Genomic DNA, 21,340 nt, shown 5'->3' with positions numbered 1-21,340 from the left:
TGGTGTGTTTTACATTTGAATTTGAAGCCGGTTCCACCCACCTGCGAACGTCACGTCGCAGGAGATGGAAGCCGGGGCACACAGAGGATCGGGAGGAAGATCCGCCGCAGCACACCGCCGGGATACATTGCTGGACCTCACAAATGCGCTTTTGGAAGAATGGTCAAACATTCCCATAGACACACTCCTAAACCTATGGACAGCCTTCCCAGAAGAGTTGAAGCTAGTATAGCTGCAAAGGGTGGGCCAACTCAATATTGAACCCTACGGAATAAGACTGGGATGCCATTAAAGTTCATGTGCGTGTAAAGGCAGGCGCACCAATACTTTTGACAATATAGTGTATTAGGGAATATATCTTCTCAAAAGTTTTTCTGCCTGGAGTTCCACTTTAAACGTTGAAGTCTTTCCCGTATGACCCTATTCTAGGATTTCTCGGGGTACACAGCAGGCACTGTTGATCTGCAATCCTTCTTATTCATGTGGAGAAAGGGGTGATAAATACTTTATCTTTTGGAGGTGTGCGATGTGCCAGACAATAAACCGGGGTATAATACTCCGGATTAGCAGTGTGACTCTTGCACAGAATGTGGACACACACAGAGGGCAGAGCAGTCATCCGAGTAATTGCTACCATTTCACATTCATTGTGAGAAGCAGCATCTCAAATATGTGCAATAGGGCTTTGAAATGTAAGCTAAAAGCCATTTTCTGAGCAGGAACAATAGCGATCTACAGGGGACAAATAATCCAAATATTTCTGAAGATACAAAAGGCTGGATCCGATAAACCTGGATTATAGCAACACTTCCAGGACAAAACATTGCCAAGATTCCTCTTGTGACTTCATTAGGATCTGCCCTATGGAGGGGTTAGTCAGCACAATTCTTAGGCCCCTGTCACACGGAATTTCCAATCAGGTCTGTGTCAGTTTTTCAGGCGGACCTGATCAGGTGATCCATTCACCCCTATGGGGGGCAGCCAGCGGATGTAAGCGGTGACATCTCCGCTGACACCCGCTACTATCTGATCCAGTCCTGTCCGTGAAATCCAGACGGATGGAAAACCTATTTTCAAACTGTCTGGAGGATCGGATCGGATAGGATCGGATGAAAACAGACAGGCGGTCCATTGTCACCCGATCTCCCATAGAGGAGAGCGAGGCTCTGATATCTCCGTCTCTGCAAAGTAAGTGGAGACAGAGCTGTCATCCGCCCGCTCAGCGCGGATCGGCATATCGATCCCCGCTGAGCAAAACGGAGTCCACGGGCCGGAAAGCCCGTGTGAAAGGACCCTTACACTCACCGGCCACTTTATTAGGTACACCTGTTCAATTGCTTGGTAACACAAATTGCTAATCAGCCAATCACATGGCAGCAACTCAGTGCATTTAGGCATCTAGATGTGGTGAAGACGACTTGCTGAAGTTCAAACAAAACAAACAAACATTGAGTTGCCGGCTTTTGTTGGATTGATCTAAAGTCAATTTTTTTTTTTTTTACAGCAAGCACTCCAGAAGAATGTATCTGTTACAGAGAGGAGACCAACCATTTACCGCTGAGAGGGGTGCTTACAATATTCAGAGTTTATTTATGTAAAACCTTTATCCTAAAGTTAACAAAACTGTTTGCTGTAACTGCTGGAGTTTGGCCTCAGTTTGTCTAAAACTCCCTTCCCCCCACACCGACAATAATGCTGTTCAAAGGTGCCCCCTGTGCGCCTTCATCCAGAGTGGGGGCACTCCAATACAGGAGGTGTGTTACTGGCCAGATTCCTAGGTGAAAACAGAAGGAAAAATGCCTAAAGAAAGAAAACGAATGCAGGTACCACATTGAATAATTAAGTTGCAATATATTATATTTTTTGTTAAGTGTAATACAGCTTTAAGTGCCGGTTTACACTATGCGGTACGGGAACTGCATGCGATTTTAAACAGGAATCGCACCGCATTCCTGTTCAAATCAAGGAATTTCAAATGAAATAAAGAAAAAATACCTAGATCAAATCTTAATCTAGGTTAGTGCCAGGGTTAGTGTTTTTGGGCAAGTAAGGGTCAAAGATCAAGGTCAGGGTCAAAGGTCAGTAAACACTATATTGCCAAAAGTATTGGGACGCCTGCCTTTACATTTACATGAACTTTAATGCCATCCCAGTTTTAGTCGGTAGGGTTCAATGTTGAGTTGGCTCACCCTTTGCAGCTATAACACCTTCAAGAAAAAGTGCTGTTTTTTATGCAGGTTAAAAAATGTGCATTTATTATTTTTTTTTCTAAATAGCCTGCAAAGCATTGCACCCACTGTAAGCAGATCATGGGTGCAATCTCAGGATCAGCGGCAGCCCGTCCATTTGGGGCGCAGCCCCCCCTATCCATGCGTTCGCCCCCCTAATCAACATGCAGGGGCTCTGGACGCATGGATTCCAATGGGGGTTTTTTTTTTGAAGCACGTGATTGGAGCCAGAGGCTCTAATAGGCTTCAAAAAAGGGTGGGCTCAGGGTGCAGAGCACTGCGCCCTGAGCCCACCCAATTGTGTGACAATAGCAAATGAATATTCGCTATTATCACACTGATTCTCCTCCCAGCCAATCAGGAAGTGGGTCCTGAGACCCATTTCCCGATTGGCCGAAAGGAGAAGCCATGCTATTGGCCAAGGAGGAGGGAGGAGATGCAGGGGAAGCCTTACCCACAGAGGAGACTGATGGGGAAGCCGCCGCTGCCTGCCATTGCACCCACTGTAAGCAGATCATGGGTGCAATCTCAGGATCAGCGGCAGCCCCTCCATTTGGGGTGCAGCCCCCCCCTATCCATGCGTTTGGCCCCCTAATCAACATGCAGGGGCTCTGGACGCATGGATTCCAATGGGGTTTTTTTTTTTGAAGCACGTGATTCGAGCCAGAGGCTCTAATAGGCTTCAAAAAAGGGTGGGCTCAGGGTGCAGAGCACTGCGCCCTGAGCCCACCCAATTGTGTGACAATAGCAAATGAATATTCGCTATTATCACACTGATTCTCCTCCCAGCCAATCAGGAAGTGGGTCCTGAGACCCATTTCCCGATTGGCCGAAAGGAGAAGCCATGCTATTGGCCAAGGAGGAGGGAGGAGACGCAGGGGAAGCCTGACCCACAGAGGAGACTGATGGGGAAGCCGCCGCTGCCTGCCCTCCACATGTCAATACAGGGTGAGTGAGCCGGCGACCGGGGGAAAGGGGGGGGACCGGGGGAAAGGGGGGGGGGGGTGGTTATGGTGGTGCAGGCTGGAGCTGGTGTGGTCCGGGGGGGGGTATGGCATGGTGTGGTCCGTCTGCCGCCCCCCTGGCCCATGGATCACCAGCCACCACTGCTCAGGATCCTGCAGACTCTCAGTATGGCTCACTGCTCGTACCTCATATGGGCAGGCAGTTACCTGAGAGCAGGAAGATCAATTGACTATGAGAGCGCTCAACAGCGCCCTCACAGCTCACTTCACAAAAAAGGAATACCCAATCACAGGCAAGTAAGGTGAAAAAAATAAAAATGGCATTTTCGCTTGCACATAATAGGATGATGGAAGTCAGCAGAGCTTCTGCTCATTCAGTAAGCTCTGGAGCAGCTTCTCTTGCAACTGCTCTTTGCAAAGTGCGCAGTCTATATGCCTTTAGTAAATCAACCCCAGTAGGTTTGTGATCAAGCTCTTCATACTCCTTCTATACAGCAGACATGAAAGTGCTCCCCTTCCTCTGGATTTGTCTGTTGATAATCGAATCAGCAATCCAGAAATAGAACTGTGAGTGTATTGGTCATCTCTCACCTCTACCGTCATTTCTTTAGACTGCTCTTCCACCTGATTAATGACCTCGTAGCGAGTGCAGCGATAATATCCTCCCGTGGAAGAGCTGTGCTTCTTCCATTCTTCCAAACAGATCCAGCAAAAGTCATATTTACACTGAAGAGAGAAAATAATATTCAGGCGGGGGTTTACATAGATACATAAACATTTAATTTATAATGACTAATAGAATAGCATTTAGCTGCTTTATAAGAGAACCTGTCACTTGCAATAGTCCAATTCATCCATTAGCTTGACATACATGATAACATTCTCCAATACAGCTCTTGATTTAAGAAAGGGCTCAGAGAAACCTTACTTCGATATACGTCAACCCAGATCATTAGATGTAGCACCCCCTGCCCACCACCTATAGGGTTTATTCTAACCGTGAACAGTTTTTCCAGTGCATGCATGGGCATTCGGCTGTTCTGCTAATTACAGTGCAAAGCATCTCAAGTGGACCATGTTCTCTGATGATCCTGAGGACTGCACTTGGCTAAAGGAACAACTGCAGCCATATGCAGAAAAGGAGTAAACTGCCTCCTAAAAGAGAAGTATGGCCACACTTCTTTTCTGGGTCACAGGAGTGTCCCTACTTTTGCTCTCCTGTGACCCAGAGTCAGCTGATAGGGGCTATTGCCTGCTATCAGCTGGCATCACAGAACAGCTAAAGACTCTGGAAGGATCCCAACAATAATGTCATGATCCACCCAGCTGCCTGATTGAGAGCTGGCTTCGGCTCTCAGCTTGTGGCTGAGAGCCAAAGCCAGCTGCGCCTGTCCCATCTCCTGACCAGCACTCCAGCAAGTGCTGGAGAGGCGGATCAGTGAGTGGTGGCTGACAGTCTCTCCACTATGAGAAGACAAAGAACTGAGCGCTCAATCCTGAAGCCGATATGGGACAGCTGCACATCAGACCGATGCTGCAGCAAAGAGGTGAGGTTTTTTTTTTTTTGTTTTTTACTTCTCCTTTAAGCATTTGGCTACCCCAAAGTAGAATCAAATGTAGGGTTCAATTACACTTAACCCCTGGTCCCTCTCCTACAGTCTTATACTCCCCTGTCCATGATCCCGCGGAACATTGTAGACTAGATCGCAGAGCAGGGTGCCAAAATTTTCCCAGCCAGATCTGTGCGCTGCCATTCCTATGTTTTAGGAAACATTGAAATCACACATCTGTTGATCTGCCAGAAATCCAGTGAGCTCCTAAATTTCTGTTTGAACCAATAACACAGTGCCTCTGATGCACAGAAATACCTGAAAGCCCAGTAAGCTATTTATCCTGTCCGGTTTCCTTTTCTGAACTACAAACTTCTCCTATTTCTGTAGGGCTGACAACACTGCTTAAAATTTCAGTGCAGCAAAAGAACTGTGTTGTTAGCTGAAACAGGAATTTAGGATCATACTGTATTCCTAGAAGTTAGGATCATATTGTATTCCTAGCAGACTAATGCCTCGTTTCCACTGAGTGGTACGGTACAGTTTGGTTCAGCGCGGTACGGTTCGGAACGTTACACATTGCGTTTCCACTGCCAATAGTACCCTTTCATGATCGGAGTGGTGTAGCAGGAAAGCTGTGATAGACGATTCTCTGTCAACCAATCAAAGTTCTGCAGAGTGTAGCTCCACCCTGTTGGTACGGTACTAATTTGCTTGGTACCCCAACGAAAGGGTACCAAAAAGTGGTACGGTACGGTTCAGAATTAGGGTACCAATTATAATGGAAACGGCATAAATAGCGTACCGTACCGAACCGAACCAGAAAGCTCAGTGGAAACGAGCCATAACAGCAGGTAATACATGTCCTCATTTTAAGAGCTACCAGCTGGCAATTTGGAGGGCTGACAAACTGCAGCCTGAAGGTGGCAGTGTCCATCTCTTTGATACTGTAATTGTCATTTATTAAAAATAGGAAAAAAAAATAATTTTCTTCACAATTTTTTTTTTTTTTTTAGTTTTCAGCCTATTAAAAAAAAAGGGAATTATTTTTAACTAAAACAGCGTACCAAGAACCCTTGCAAAAATATATAAAAATGATGTAGGCAAATTAGTCATAGTTTTAGTCAAGTCAACCGTTGCACATTAAATATAACCTCAGCATGTGGGCATTGATGACCTCCAGTGACAAAAGCGTTAAACACAAACATGATTCTTTTTTTCCAAATATGTTGGCTTAGTTGTCAAATGCAATACCCAAAACTAACATTTAAACCATCTACAGATCACAGTTGCTTGTATCGCCTGGGAACGGGAGATCTATTCACATGGGTTCTGAGCTCCACCCACCTTCTAGAACTAGAATTATGAGGCTCTTACCACCCCTGAAAACCACAGCCCAACTCCAGGCTCATATTGTCCAAAGGGAGAGGAGAAAGCTGTATACTTACCCGATCCAACGTCCTACCTGCAAACGGCATTCCCCCAAAATCCCGCTGTGGACTGTTCCTGACATCCTCACATCCAGAGGCGGTCTGTGGGCGTGATGATGTCAGGAACAGACCACTGCAAAAAAGACCTATAGTCCTTGGAGGGCAGGAGCCACAGGGAGCGGTCTTGTGCAGGGAGAATTGGAGGATTGGGTAAGTATATCTCTGTTTTTCAATTCCCTAGACATAAATGGGCAGCTAGCCTGTGCCAGTGTGGGCACACCCCCACTGCATGGGAATATGATGTAGCTAGAACTCTAGAATGGGTATTTCAGCACCAAAGTCACCCCTGGACACAACAATCCAGTGGTTGGCCTAACTCCCTGCAACTCGCCTATAATTACAGTGTTACTAAACCCACAACAGTAGAATCAGTGTGTACATGCAGTAAACCATGCCCGTTATACTCACTGTGGAACCTAAGGGGTTAATCCTGGGCATTGTGTAAAAAAAAAGTTTTTTAATCCGGCCTTCTCTAATCCCCCCCCCCCCCCCCGCTTTTTTTTTTTTTATACTGTCTCCAATCCGTCTATTGATAGAACAGAGCCTTGGAGGCACTCTGCACATGCTCAGTTTATTGTGTATTGCTAGAGAGTTTTTTTTTTTTTAAGGGCGCATGTGATTAGCAAAGGGCCAATCAGCAGAAAGTCAGGGGTCATGCAGCCTCATAGGACAGTCAGGTGAGAATGAAATCTCCCCCGACAAGCTTTAACCAGACACTGATAGAAGTCACAAGACTAGGGATCGACCGATTATCGGCAAAGCCGATATATCGGGGGCCGATATGCACTTTCCCCGATATATCGGAATCGGCCCCGGAGGTTACCGATACCGATATTGCCGATATGTCCGGAAACTGCTGTACCAGAGTGATGCCTGCAGCTAGAGGCATCACTCCGGTATCGGCGTCCATAGCCGATGTTCGACTGTCTTGTAATAACAACCAATGCGGCTGAGAAGCCGCTCGGCTTTCATTACAAGGAGGGGGGGTGGACGTCCCCCCCTCCCACCGGGAGACCAGGACAACCAGCCTGCCCGGCCGCCGAAGACCCGATCAAAGCCGCATTCGGCTCTGATCGGGTCTCCATGCAAAAACCCGGAAGTGATGTAATGACATCACTTCCGGGTACTGTCTGGCGCCAGATTTAAAAAAATTACAGCATTCAAAACAGCCAAACTTGGCGGTTTAAATGCTTTTAAGTGCAGAGGAGGGGTTTTGGGGTCTTTTAGACCCCCAGATCCCTCCACAAGAGTACCTGTCAAGTGCTATTTTTTTTAAATGTATGAAAATATCAGCCAATATCGGCCAATACCGATATTCAATGGCCAAAATATCGGTATCAGCAACAAAAAACCGATATCGGTCGATCACTACACAAGACTGCTATATACTGCTAATGAGAAAAGATATTTAGCAGTTTATATTTATTAAAATAATTGTCTTTCCATGTTCTCTGTACTATGGGAGACCAGATATAGTGAATGCAGGCTCCTGGGTTTAGGAACACTTTAAGGATTAATATTTTAAATGAACAGATCCTTCTAACTAGTAACAAGATGTAGCAGAGTCCCTGTCTCCGATGTCAAATGTAAGCAGTCCTTAGAATTGTGTTCTCACCTTGGCACACTGCATGTGGTTACAGCCCTCATTTTTCTGGATGGGAGATTTGCAGTTGGCGCAGGGTTTGGAGTTTGTTAATAACCACAGGCAGTTGGCAGCATCCTCGAAAGCCTCACTCACTCCGACAACTGAAAATCATTACAGAACAGAAGTCAGTGACCAATGTATACACTCATCAACTGCTACAGTGACTTACAGTATAAAGATAGGCTAGTGGTTTGGCATGTTTAACCCCCCCCCCCCCCCCCCACGCAAAATCATCCTTGTCATATTCACAAGATCATACACCAGAGAAGTTTTGGCCCATTTTTAGGTCGCAAACAATGAGCAAACAATAAATACATGTTTCTGATGGAAGAACTGTCCATGCTGCCTAAGAAATCAGATCTACTCCTAAAGCACTCGCAGGAAAAAAGGACCGATTTCATTGGTTGCTAAAAGAAATACAAACAGTTGAGACACTTGGACATGACCTTGAATACCAAAACTGGTCGTTGGGATCTACATTGCTAATTGAGGTTTATAATGTTAAATTATAAGCACTTAAGGACCGCCCGCCTGCAACTTATTGCAGACGGGCGGCCCGTGCAGGCAATACAAGGTACTGGTACACCGCTGACTGCTTCTGAGTGTACACAGGGGGAGTCAGCAGGTCCCAGCCAATGATTGATGGCCGGGACCTGCTGATCAGTAGAGATGGGATCAGGAGTGTATGGGATCCTAGTCCCAACCCACCTGCCAGATCCCGCCAGGAAGCCGACACTGCACAGGCAAAGAGACATTTCCCAGTCTGTGCAGCTGTGGACCAGGAAATGTCTCACTGCCTGTGATTAGCGGTGTTCAGTGATGGCTTCCTGATGAGATCGGGCAAGTGGATTGGGACTAGGATCCCGAACATGCCTGAGCCCATCTCTACTGATCAGCTGTGTCCAATCACAGCCCAGAGCTCTGTGTTGATTGCCAGGATTGTGTACAGAGGAAACAATCTCTCTGTTTCCTATCCCTGCAAAGCAAAGCAGGGATAAGAAACAAAGAGATCTTTAGTAGAAAGCAACACACATTACACATAGTTAGGAACAGATTTAACCCCTTCCCAGTTAGTGTCATTAGTGACAGTGTATAATATTATCACCAGTCACTGTATTCATGTCACTGGAGATGTCAGTGGCAGTTAGTCAGTTCCCCCCAGCAGCAGTAAGGCCACATTCACACCTGAGGCTTTTAGGATTCAAGAATCACAGCAAAACGAGGGATGAATATTTCTTAATGGCACCCCAAACTGCAAATTTTCAGCCATTGTTGTGCAAATCACACACAAAAATCATGGCGCAAAACGCTCCTGGCTCCGTGCCAAAATTTGGTACAGGAGTTTCTTTGCTGCATTTTTTAAGCAGAGGGACGTACATTCAAATGAATGGTGCCGCTACAAAAACGGGCCACAAAAACATGCAAAGAGAAAAAATCCACGGCACAGCAGGTGTTGTTGCAGTACGCTCAGGTGTAAACAGGGCCTTAGTGTCAGATTGCCCACCGCACTCAGTCCCATTATAAGTCGCTGATACCTGCAATTGGAATAAATATAAACTCCGCCCTATAGTGAGATATAAACCTAAATGTGAGCTGCCTGCACAATGATTACCCATAAAGGGGGATAACCTCAATGTAAGTTTAAATTGGTGCAGCGCTCACTAATAAATATAAACAAAACCCACTTATTCAAAATATAAAGTGCAAAAGAGTGCCTGAGGCTACGTTCACATCTAGGCGTTGCTATTTTTACAGGCGTTTTTTCGTACGTTTTTGCAGTGTTTTTGTGCAGGCGTTTTTAGGTTGTCAAGTGACCAATAAAAAAAAAAATTAAATTGTGTGTAATCTCATAAACTTTGAGTGACGGGCGTTTTGCTTAAGGCGACAGAAGGCTCAGATGCGAACAGGGGGCCATTGAAATTAATGGAATTTGTCTTGTTGGGCGTTTTTAGAGGTGGGGCTTAGAGCAGAAAATCGCCCAAAAACGCCTAGATGTGAACGGAGCCTTAAACTTCATGGGTGAATTTCATACTCAGATGCCTTGATATCAATCTCAATATAATACAAATTCACTAACATACTATAACCACCTCTAATGTTTCCAACTAAACGGAATTTAAAGTGCCAAGTCTGATACACAATTATTTAGTGCTAAGCATAAAAACTCTTTTGAAAAAGTCCCAAAAATAGAATCGACTATGTATAATTAAAGTGACCAGTGCTCAGACTTCATCGCATTCAGTGTTAATTTAGTGAAATCAGTCCGATCCCCCTCCTTCCCTCCTTTGCCACCACACTCACAAGAATATGATGACCCCTTATAAAATGGGGGTCTACAAACGCTTTTTTGGTACAACCTCCTATTCCTCTCCCGATGTTCCCGTTCTATGTGGAAGGATTTTCTACTGAGATAAAAACCAAGGCAGCCTAAAATCGTCCTACTACCCCAAAATCTTATATAGATGGGATGAGATCCAGATACTTGTGCCCGGACTCACGTGGTACTTGCCATCTTTTAATTCAGTAATGGAGTCTCGCACCAAAGCATCTTGATATTAAAGGAATTACTTTAAAGAGGAAGTAAACCCATTCATTTAACAGTTTGAAAAAACAGTTACATTTCCGGCACGTGCCCGAAATGTAACACTCCCATTGGTTGTGCACTCAACCAAACTGTCAAACCATCCAATGGCTGGTATCATAACTGATCACATATGCAGCTTTATGGCAGTTGAAGATTAAACAGAGGCCAAGATGGCAGCTTCCTTGCTAGAAAACGATAGGAGGGTTTACTTCCACTTTAAAGCGGAGTTCCAGCCATTTCAATCACCTGTCCAGCGGTCCAGCGATGCGGCCGCCCGAAGCCCCGATCCTCTCCCTTGGCGCCGGCATCACTGCTGTGGGCACCCGGCTGTGACAGTTTGCGGCTTCACAGCCGGGTACCAACTGCGCATGCGCAAGTCGCGCTGCACGTCTTGATTGGCCGGGAATCTTCTGGGACCTCTAACATGTCCCAGAAGATTGCAGGGAGGGAGGGGGAGAGGAGAACTTCCGCTCAGGGCGCCGCGGTGCTCCGAGTGGAAGTGGGAGCGGGTACCTGTCAAAACTAGGTACCCGCTCCCCCCCCCAAAAAATGACATGCCAAATGTGGCATGTCAGGGGGTTAGAATACCTAAAGCGGAAGTTCCACTTTTGGGTGGAACTCCGCTTTAAGTCTCCATCAAGATATAAAAAGGAATCAATACCTTGTAAAAGATTATTTATGGCTTTATGTTGAGATTCTCCTGTGAAGTCTCTCGACAGTCTCCTGCACCATGTGCGTTGTGTCCTGTAGCCTTTCTGCAGCCTCATATAACTGTCCAAAGTCTCTGACCATCTTCTATAGCAGGGGTGCCCAACCTTTTGAGAAGTCACCCAAGCGACTTGGTCACAATGGGCGGATGAAAGGTCCCTGTCCAGAGCAGCAGACATGGACACAGCCTGCTCTACTCTATGGGCCCTCCGATTCGAACTGCCCAGATGGAAGGGGATGAATCCCCTTCTGTTTTTTGCTGCTTTCACACTGATGGGCTGTCGTTTACCTGCACCCCGCGTGCAGTGGAGTGCACCTGTGACTATCCTGTGGGTTAGCTGCTTTTTACCATAGAATTCTACTATCTTCTGCAGGTGTGGTGCACTTTGTGAAAGTGCACCAAAACTCCTACATTCAGGAGATTTGGTACTCTTTCAGAAAGCACACCGAACCCGCAGGTAAGACCAGAAGTCTATGGCTTAGTGCAGATAACCCGCAGGTGCACTGTTTAAAAGCAGACCAAGGTAACCAGTAGAGAACTAGAACAGATATGCCCATTGCTATGGGATTTAATAAAAAAACACTGACCTTTAAACACAATCCGCACTTCAGGAATCCCCCTGCAGGTATTGCCGGCTGTTGCTGTCCCAGGCGGAGTGCGGAGTGCATACATCATCGGCTCAGCTCTCTACTGCAGCTGCATGCTTCCTCTACCACCGCCTCCATTCTCAACACTGATGCTCTGGGATGGCGGGTTGGGAACACGCAATCTGGGCTTGCCAACCAGCAATTTCAGAGGAGGTGGTGGCGGGCCACATCTCTTGGGCTCTTGGGCACCTCAGTTCTTTAGTATGCGGAAAATAACGTGCTGCCCTTTGGCAAGGTGAAGACCCAAAGTTGAAGCACCCCACACCTACCAAGTTGACCATCACTCCCATAGAGAGTTTCCATGTGCTCATATAGTTTATTTTGAGGTTTGTAAAGTGAAAATGCTTCACAGATAGAAGATAATTACCATAACACAGAAAATGGAAGATGTCACACCAAATATATTACAGTAAGAGAATGTGCTTTGTCTTCTTTTATAATGTACAGAGAGGACTGTGCAGAGACTTCCAAGGATGATACTTACGCTCCTCTGGCTTCATTTCAGACACCTTCTGAAGCCAGTTTTTCCAGGTTTGGCAGTCGCAGGGCTCATGGGCCTCTCCCAGACACTCCCTGTAACATACAAAGCCGTTCATGTTTTGCCAGTTTTCAAACAACTTCAGTCTAATCAAAAACAGATATGCATTCTGGACACAAGTAAAGCAGGAAGATCAAAAATTGACAGTCATTATCTGAGAAGAGATCCTGGCAAAGTCCCTCTTGCAGTTGAGCCACCAGGCCAAAAACATCAACAAAAAAAAGCTTTAAAGAGTTTGTAAACCCCCCAAATTTTTTTTTTTTTGCACCGCATACTAGCTCATTATGAAATACTTACCTTAGAACAAGCCCCCGCCGTGCCGTCCGCTTAACTGTATGACGGGCGACATGTCCAGTCGCCCGTCTTCCGGGATCGCGGCATCCGGCCATCTGATTGGCCGGAGCCGCGGTGACGTTCACGGCACGGGGATCTGAAGAAACGGCACCAGCGGCCATTCCTTCAGAGCGCATGCGCCAGTGACGTCACTGGCTGCATTTAAGGTAAATATCTCCTAAACGGTACAAGTTTAGGAGATATTTACAGTACCTATAGGTAAGCCTTATCATAGGCTTACCTATAGGTAAAAGTTACAGAGGAGGGTTTACTTCCTCTTTAATAAACCACCTGCTGAATGTAAACAAATTTTCAACGTTGGTTCCCACGCAAAAAATTCTAAAACTGTCAGCTAGCTCGCTCACTCTCCCTTTCAACCACAGAGAAATGTCAAAAAATATATACAGGATCTCACAAAAGTGAGTACACCCCTTACGTTTTTTTTTTAAAATATTTTATTATATCTTTTCATGTGACAACACTGAAGAAATTACACTTTGTTACAATGTGAATTAGTGAGTGTACAGCTTGTATAACAGTGTAAATTTGCTGTCCCCTCAAAATAACAACACACAGCCATTAATGTCTAAACCGCTGGCAACAAAAGTGAGTACACCCCTAAGTGAAAATGTCCAAATTGGGTCCAATTAGCCATTTTTGCTCCCTGGTGTCATGTGACTCGTTAGTGTTACAAGGTCTCAGGTGTGAATGGGGAGCAGGTGTGTTAAATTTGGTGTTATCGCTCTCACTGTCTCATACTGGTCACTCGAAGTTCAACATCAGCACCTAATAGCAAATAATTCTCTGAGGATCTGAAAAAAAGAATTGTTGCTCTACATAAAGATGGCCTAGGCTATAAGAAGATTGACAAGACCCTGAAACTGAGCTGCAGCATGGTGGCCAAGACCATACAGGAGTTTTAACAGGACAGGTTCCACTCAGAACAGGCTTTGCCAGAAATTGAGTGCATGTGCTTAGCGTCATATCCAGAGGTTTTCTTTGGGAAATAGATGTATGAGTGCTGCCAACAATGCTGCATTGGTTGAAGGGGTGGGGGTCAGCCTGTCAGTGCTCAGACCATACGTCGCACACTGCATCATATTGGTCTGCATGGCTGTCATCCCAGAAAGAAGCCTCTTCTAAAGATGATGCACCAGAAAGCCCGCAAACAGTTTGCTGAAGACAAGCAGACTAAGGACATGGATTACTGGAACCATGGCCTGTGGTCTGATGAGACCAAGATAAACTTATTTGGTTCAGATGATGTCAAGGGTGTGTGGCGGCAATAAGGTAAGCAGTACAAAGACAAGTGTGTCTTGCCTACAGTCAAGCATGGTGGTGGGAGTGTCATGGTCTGGGGCTGCCGGCACTGGGGAGCTACAGTTCATTGAGGGAACCATGAATGCCAACATATACTGTGACATACTGAATCAGAGCATGATCCCCTCCCTTCAGAGACTAGGCCGCTGGGCTGTATTCCAACATGATAACGACCCCAAACACACCTCCAAGATGACCACTGCCTTGCTAAAGAAGCTGAGGGTAAGGGTGATGGACTGGCAAAGCATGTCTCCAGACCTAAACCCTATTAAGCATGCGTGGGGGGTCCTTAAATGGCAGGGGCGCAAGGTCTATAGCATCCACCAGCTCCGTGATGTCGTCATGGAGGAGTGGAAGAGGACTCCACTGGCAACCTGTGAAGCTTTGGTAAACTCCATTCCCAAGAGGGTTAAGGCAGTGCTGGAAAATAATGGTGGCCACACAAAATATTGAGACTATGGGCCCAATTTGGACATTTCCACTTAGGGGTGTACTCACTTTTGTTGCCAGCGGTTTAGGCATTAATGGCAGTGTGTTGAGTTATTTTGAGGGGACAGCAAATTTACACTGTTATACAAGCTGTACACTCACTACTTTACATTGTAGCAAAGTGTGATTTCTTCAGTGTTGTCACATGAAAAGATATGATAAAATATTTACAAAAATGTGAGAGGTGTACTCATTTTTGTGAGATACTGTATACTGTGCAGTTCTTAACAGTGTTACATCAGTACCCAACCTAAACCATGAAATTGTTAAAACAAACACATTGAAATTAATGTAAGCTTCCAAAATGAAGCCCTGCCTTTAGGGCAGGCATTAATAAATGGCGGCCCACGGTCCGAGTCTGGCCCCAATCACTCTCCCACCCGGACCACAGTGGTCGCAGCATTTAGGAGCCTGTTCTTCTTTCAGCTGTCACGCTTTCTTTGCAGAGCCAACAGCGGGAGGCGGGACAGTCGAGGTAAACAAATCAGTGATTGGTTGCCAAGATGAAGGGCTGTCTAAGCAACCAATCACCATCTTGCAGCTTCCGTTCAGACCATTCAGACCTACTGTGCCTCGCATCCTCCTGTCTGTGTAAAGTAGGGGAGATCTAATGTGGGAAGGGGGAGAGGCGCTGAGTACTGCAATGAAGAGTACTGTAATGTGTGTGGGGGTTAAGTACTTTAATGTGGGGGGGAGTTAAGGCTGAGTACTTTAATGTCGGGGGGGGGGGGCTGAGTACTGTAAAGAGGGGGGCTGAAGACAGTAATAAGGGGAACTGGGTACTGTAATATGGGGGGGGGCGGAGTACAGTAATGTGGAAGTCTGAGGGCTGCAATGGGGGCTTAAGGACTGTAATGAGGGGATTGAGGACTGTAATGTGGGGGGGGGGGGGGAACTAAGGAAAGTAATGTGGGGGCTGAGGACAGTAATGTGGGGGAACTGAATACTGTATTGGGGGCCTGAGTACTGTGATGGGGGGCTGAGGATAGTATTGTAGGGGAGTCAGGTACTGTAATGGGGGGGTGTCAAGGACAGTAATAGGGGGCTGAGTACTGTAATTGAGGAGGCGGCGGACAGTTTTGTGGGGGCTGAGGACTGTAATTGGGGGCTGAGGACAGTAATGTGGGGGAGCAAAATACTGTATTGGGGGGCTGAAGACAATAATGTGGGGGAGCTGGGGACTGTAATGGGGGTTGTGGACTGTAATGGGGGGCTGAGGACAATGTGGGGGATATGAGTACTGTAATGAGGGGGCTAAGAAGGGTGTTGATGTCAAGGGGGTATGAGAACACAAGGGGGGATCTTGATGTGAAGGGAAGGGAACTGTGATGTGCAGTGGACCCTGTGGAACGGATGTAAGGATGGGATTGTGATATAGAACTCAGTTCAGATCTGTGCATGCGCATTTGTTTGTCTGCAAATCTGTCAACATAGGAGGGATAAGGAAACACTTTTGCCGTGCTAGACGGCTTGTTAGTGCCAAAGGGTACAGCCACCTCCCCCGCAGCTTCATCCTTCAATTTTAAAGTTTCACACATACAATCAGTGCGTCCCTCAGTGCCTTCTCGTGCGCAGCTACAGGTGTGGAGGAATCAGCCTTACTATCCAATATTTAAGGGAGCGTGGCAGCAGACCCTGCAGGGTGGGCCCTGTCGGTGGCGGCCGGGTCAGATTTAGGATCTGATGAGACAGATGAGGTGGGGGCGCTTATTGCTAGCCCGCCATCTAAAAGCCACCTCCACCCGGGAAACAAAGGACTCCAGGATCGCCGCCAGTGCATCGATTGATGGTTGGGACCCTGAGGGACCTGCCGCCTCTGAGAAGGGGGGGTCAGGTGGGGAAATGAGAGAGGGAGGGATCCCACCAGACTCACCACCCCACCAGAGAAGCATTGACTGCACCAGGGTTAGCACTTGCTCCATGTGCGGGTCCAGGGGAAAGAGAAAGACCCAGGAGTCAGCACCAGGGGAAAAGGAGGAGCTCCCACAGCCAAGATTGCCAACCAGAGGCTCCTCTGTAGTGGTCGCCGCTCTGCAGCATGCCGAACTAACGAAAAACGGCGGCCGGACTACACAAACATGGCCGACGGCCATAGAAATAAAACAACAGGCTACAACAAAATGGCCACTGCACGAGGCTCCCAAGGGCATAGGAGGGGTTCTTGGAGTCCAAGCTGCCACCATTAGGAAGGGGGGGAATCCGCACCCACCACCAGTACAGTACCATACACCAGCCCCAGACACATCCCAAACCACCACGCTGGGTGGGGGGGGGGGGGGCGATTAGATGACCCACAGGGACCACCATAACCAAGGAGGTCTGATGGAAAGGAGGGGAACCCACAAGTTTGACCGTCCCAGGGGGAGGGACCCGTGTCCACCCCAAAACAATCCAAGGGGAGAGGGGGGAAATCTACTCACCATACCAGGAACCAGAAAATCAATGATCATTCGCCTGTAAGCATGGGTTGCTTGCACCCTTGACGGCCACGAACAAGAACGCTCCCATTGGATGACCACTGCAACCTGGTATTCCTCAGGAAACGGACCGTACCTTGACTATGTCCAGGGCACCTGCCACCAGGCTACCGGTACCAGTGCTTCTTTGAGCCTTGTACCTCTGTCACCAGAGCCACAAGGGAAGCCCTCTTGTCAACTCGGCTTCCGACCAATGTACGTAACAACCTTGACTATGTCCAGGGCATCTGCAACCAAGCTACTGGCACCAGTGCTTCTTTGAGCCTTGTACCTCTGCCACCAGAGCCACAAGGGAAGCCCTCTTGTCAACTCGGCTTCCGACCAATGTACGTGACAACCTGGAGATATTGCCAGTTACCGCACTTCCAGTTGCAATGTGACAATATAAGCCATTGCCTCACAATTAGCAGCAGTGCTGTCAGCAGTTTTTTTTATTTCATGGTTTTATTTGATTATTGATGTAACAATGTTAAGAACTGCACAGTACATATATTTTTTTCACCTGATCAATGTGGCCAGAATTTGTTTCCCCAACCGTATTGAACCGTACAGACTAAGACTGGGATGCCATTAAAGAGGTTGTAAACCCTCTCTTATAACTTGTACCTATAGGTAAGCCTTTAATAGGGCTTACCTATAGGTACTGTAAATATCTCCTAAACCTCCACCGTTTATGCATGCGCACCCGCATGCGATCTGAAAGAACGGCCACCCGTGCTGTTCCTCCAGAGCCATGAACAGTGGCTCCCGAGCGCATGCGCGGGAGTGATGTAATCGTGCATTCGGCCAATCAGATGGCCGGAGGACGCAAACCAGGAAGCAAGACAGCCGAACATGTCGGCCGTGTCTCTGCTGAGAGGGTGGCACTGCGGGGGCTTCGTTCTAAGGTAAGCATTTCATAATGAGCATGCGATGCATACTAAGCTCATTATGCCTTTGTCTTACAGGGTTTTTTTTTTTTTTTCCATTTTTTTTTGGGGGGTTTACAACCTCTTTAAAGTTCATGTGTGTGTAAAGGCAGTCATCCCAATACTTTTGATACTTTTAGTGTATATTGTTGCTTACTACAATTACTACACGATCTTCACATTCAAGATCTGTCAGGAAAGCTTTTTTGGCTCCAATATAAAAGTTGCATGATTGATTTCATGGGCGTACTTGCTTTTCATTGTAATTATCTTTCCACAACACTGACTTGACATTAACCAGATCCCAGTTTCAGACGCGGTTTCATCCCCGTCCTTCTTTAGCCTTGGCTATCCCGGCGATGAATAATTTACAGTGTTTGTGTTATCAGATACACGGCAGGTCTTTTAAGGACTGGGAAACACCAGTTTACATTCCTACACTGCTGTAGCACAAAGACTTTACTGTAATATATTAGACTTTACTTATCAGTACATCGGTATTATGGAACCGGTTTGGACACCTAACCGTTTCTTCCAATCACGATTTTGCCCTCAGAATCCTCAGAAGTCCACAGTAAAAGGCACCTTAGCATACAAGTTTCTGGTTACAGGCCACAGGGGGCTATGAATACCTTTCCCTCGCAGCGCCCTGTGTCATGTCTTCCATTGCAGCGTCTTTATAAATGATGTACAATCTAACAAGAGGACAGCAAGCAAGACACAGGCTTCCCGCAGGTAGCAAGACACCGACCACAAAAGCCGGGCTTCATCTCACACCGAGTTATGTAATGCAGAGGACAATGCTTGCCCTTTACTGCCGTGAGCCAAGAGTGACTCATGTGTTCATATGGAGAAACAGAATGAGAAGAATTCAGACTAACCCGACCTATACACACTATAACAATAAGATGAGAAAGAAAAAATAAAGAGCTGCAAGGATGGATTAAGAATTATTTAAAGGAAAATTCCACTTTTCGTAAAACATTATTAAAACGCACCCATATTAAAAAATAAATAAAAGTGCATTTATAAATTTTTTACATTGGAGCCTGGCAAGCATTGCAACTGTGATCAGTTATTTATGGGTGCAATGCACAGGTTCCTGCAGACTATTCCTCCAGCCCCAGGTCCGTTCAGAGATACAGACTTTCATGTATGGAGCTGAAGGAAGCGCTCAATGATCTAAGAGTGCGGTGACGTCACTGTACTTGTGTTCCCCATTCAGAACATGTCCACCTGCAGCACTGGATGATGGGTTTTTAACCTCTTAAAGTGGTAGTATCCCGCTTTTTGACACTTTTACCTACAGGTAAGCCTATAATAAGGCTTACCTGTAGGTACAATTAATATCTCCTAAACCGGCACGGTTTAGGAGATATTTGCAGTGCATGCAGCCACTCACGCGAGCGGCGCATGCGCTCTGAAGGTCCGTGGGGACCTTCAGTTTTGCTTGCCGGGAGCTTGCCGGAAAATCACTCCCGCGCGCATGCGTGGGAGTGACGTCATCGCGGCTCCGGCCAATCACAGCGCCGGAGCCACCGAACCCGGAAAGACGCAGAGGGATCATGGCAGCGCCCGCAGCGATGTCCGGGGGTCCATGTCGGGGCTTCGTTCTAAGGTAAGTAATACATAATGAGCTAGTATGCGATGCATACTAGCTCATTATGCCTTTGTCTTGCAGGTTTTTCTTTTTTTGGGTGTACAACCGCTTTAAAGACCAAGCTTATTTCTGACACATGTTGTTTTCAAGTTCAAATCAGTATTGTTTGCTAGAAAACTACTTCAAACCCCCAAACATATATATATATATATATATATATATATATATATATATATATATATTGTAAAGTTTGGGGGTTCTAGCTCCACCGGATTGAGTGCACAACCGTTTAAAACAAACAAAAAGGCTTTATTTCAGCAAACTTAAACAGGCTTCCAGCAGTGCATAAATCAAACACAAAATAAAGTCCGCTTTTCTTCAGCACAAAGGAATAAAGCAAGAAAAAAGGCACATACGGCTTTGTGGATGGGTCCTCACCCCAAGGTTTGCAACAGTCCTTAATAGACCTCTCAGCAGCTTCCAGCAAACTTGCAGCTCCTTCAGACAGGTGCAACCACCAAACTACTCCTCCCCCACACTCACCTATTGCTGCTTCCTGTCTCTTAAGGACTGCTTCTCATGGGTCTTAACCCTGTATGTGCTGGAATCCCTTATGGTCAGGGGTGGGGGCTCTTTCCCACCCGAATATCACTACAGAGCCCCCCAAATTCCGGGTCCCAAATATCGCTCTATTCAACACAGAGAGCACTGCGATTCAGTCCTCCTGATTTTAGCTATTTCCAGGAATTTCTCACCCGTCTTGGGTGACCCCCTGAACATTTCCCAACTTCCCTTAAAGAGACCACAACCCAAACACAGGAGATATATAGCGATTGTCCAGGACCCAACCTTGGCGTCCTGTACATATCCCCCCCCCTCTGCCTCAACGCGGAGGTGTTGGAGGCACCACACGACAGCATACAGTGGACTCGGGAGAGGGCATCGGCATTCTGATGCTGTCTCCCGGGTCTGTGTTCTACCACAAAATTAAACTCCTGGAGAGAAAGGAACCACCTTGTCACCCTGGCATTGGTGTACTTGTTCTGTCTCATCCAGGTCAATGGGGCATGGTCTGACACCAGGCGAAACCTCCTACCTAGGAGAAAATACCGTAGGGAGTCCAAAGCCCACTTGATGGCAAGACACTCCCGCTCCACCACAGCGTAGTTTCTCTCTGCTGTCGTTAGCTTCCTACTCAGAAAAACCACGGGGTGTTCTTCCCCATTGACCACTTGAGAGAGGACCGCTCCTAATCCTTCACTTGAAGCATCTGTCTGCACTACAAAATCCTTGGAGAAGTCGGGAGCTACGAGCACCGGATGTTGGCATAATGCCGCCTTAAGCTTCTGAAAAGCTTCTTCGGCATTCGCGCTCCACTTTATCATCACTGACTTTCTACCTTTGGTCAAGTCAGTCAATGGTGCAGCAATGGTGGCAAAGTTGGGGACAAACCTCCGGTAGTAGCCAACTATGCCCAAAAATGCTCTGACCTGCTTTTTGGTTAGGGGACGGGGCCAGCCCTGTATGGCTTCTACCTTATTCATTTGGGGTTTAACCAGCCCTCTACCCACAATGTACCCTAGGTACTTGGCTTCCTCCATCCCAATTGCACATTTCTCTGGATTGATGGTGAACCCTGCTCTTCTCAAGGAGTCTACGACTGCCTGAACCCGGGGAAGATGGGACTCCCAATCAGTGCTGAAGACGACTATGTCATCCAGGTAGACGGAAGCATATCTTTGATGTGGACGTAAAGTTTTATCCATGGCCCGTTGGAATGTGGCAGGGGCAGAGTGCAGACCAAATGGCATCCTTTTGTACTGGAAGTGGCCTTCCGGGGTGGAGAAGGCTGTTTTC

The 21,340-nt window shown here is 46.9% G+C and overlaps 2 protein-coding genes across 2 annotated transcripts in view; one reads left to right on the top strand and one right to left on the bottom strand.

The window, feature by feature from the left end:
- The window catches only part of KRIT1 (KRIT1 ankyrin repeat containing), a 352,560-nt gene that overhangs the window by 680 nt on the left and 330,540 nt on the right, over positions 1-21,340 (top strand). The gene's annotated exons all lie outside the window — the stretch shown is intronic.
- Positions 1-21,340, bottom strand: part of ANKIB1 (ankyrin repeat and IBR domain containing 1) — a 218,212-nt gene that overhangs the window by 62,932 nt on the left and 133,940 nt on the right. Inside the window, exons 9-11 of the mRNA XM_082257819.1 lie at positions 12,303-12,391; positions 7,849-7,979; positions 3,785-3,919 (exon numbers count right to left, since the gene is read on the bottom strand). Coding sequence (XP_082113945.1) covers positions 3,785-3,919; positions 7,849-7,979; positions 12,303-12,391 — 355 coding nt within the window. The remainder of the gene's footprint in view (positions 1-3,784; positions 3,920-7,848; positions 7,980-12,302; positions 12,392-21,340) is intronic.

This window comes from Pelophylax lessonae (genome assembly GCF_965119305.1).
Source record: "Pelophylax lessonae genome assembly, chromosome: 5".
Taxonomy (NCBI): Eukaryota; Metazoa; Chordata; class Amphibia; order Anura; family Ranidae; genus Pelophylax; species Pelophylax lessonae.
The sequence above is the reverse complement of the archived record's forward strand: the minus strand, read 5'-3'. Positions and strand labels throughout refer to the sequence as shown.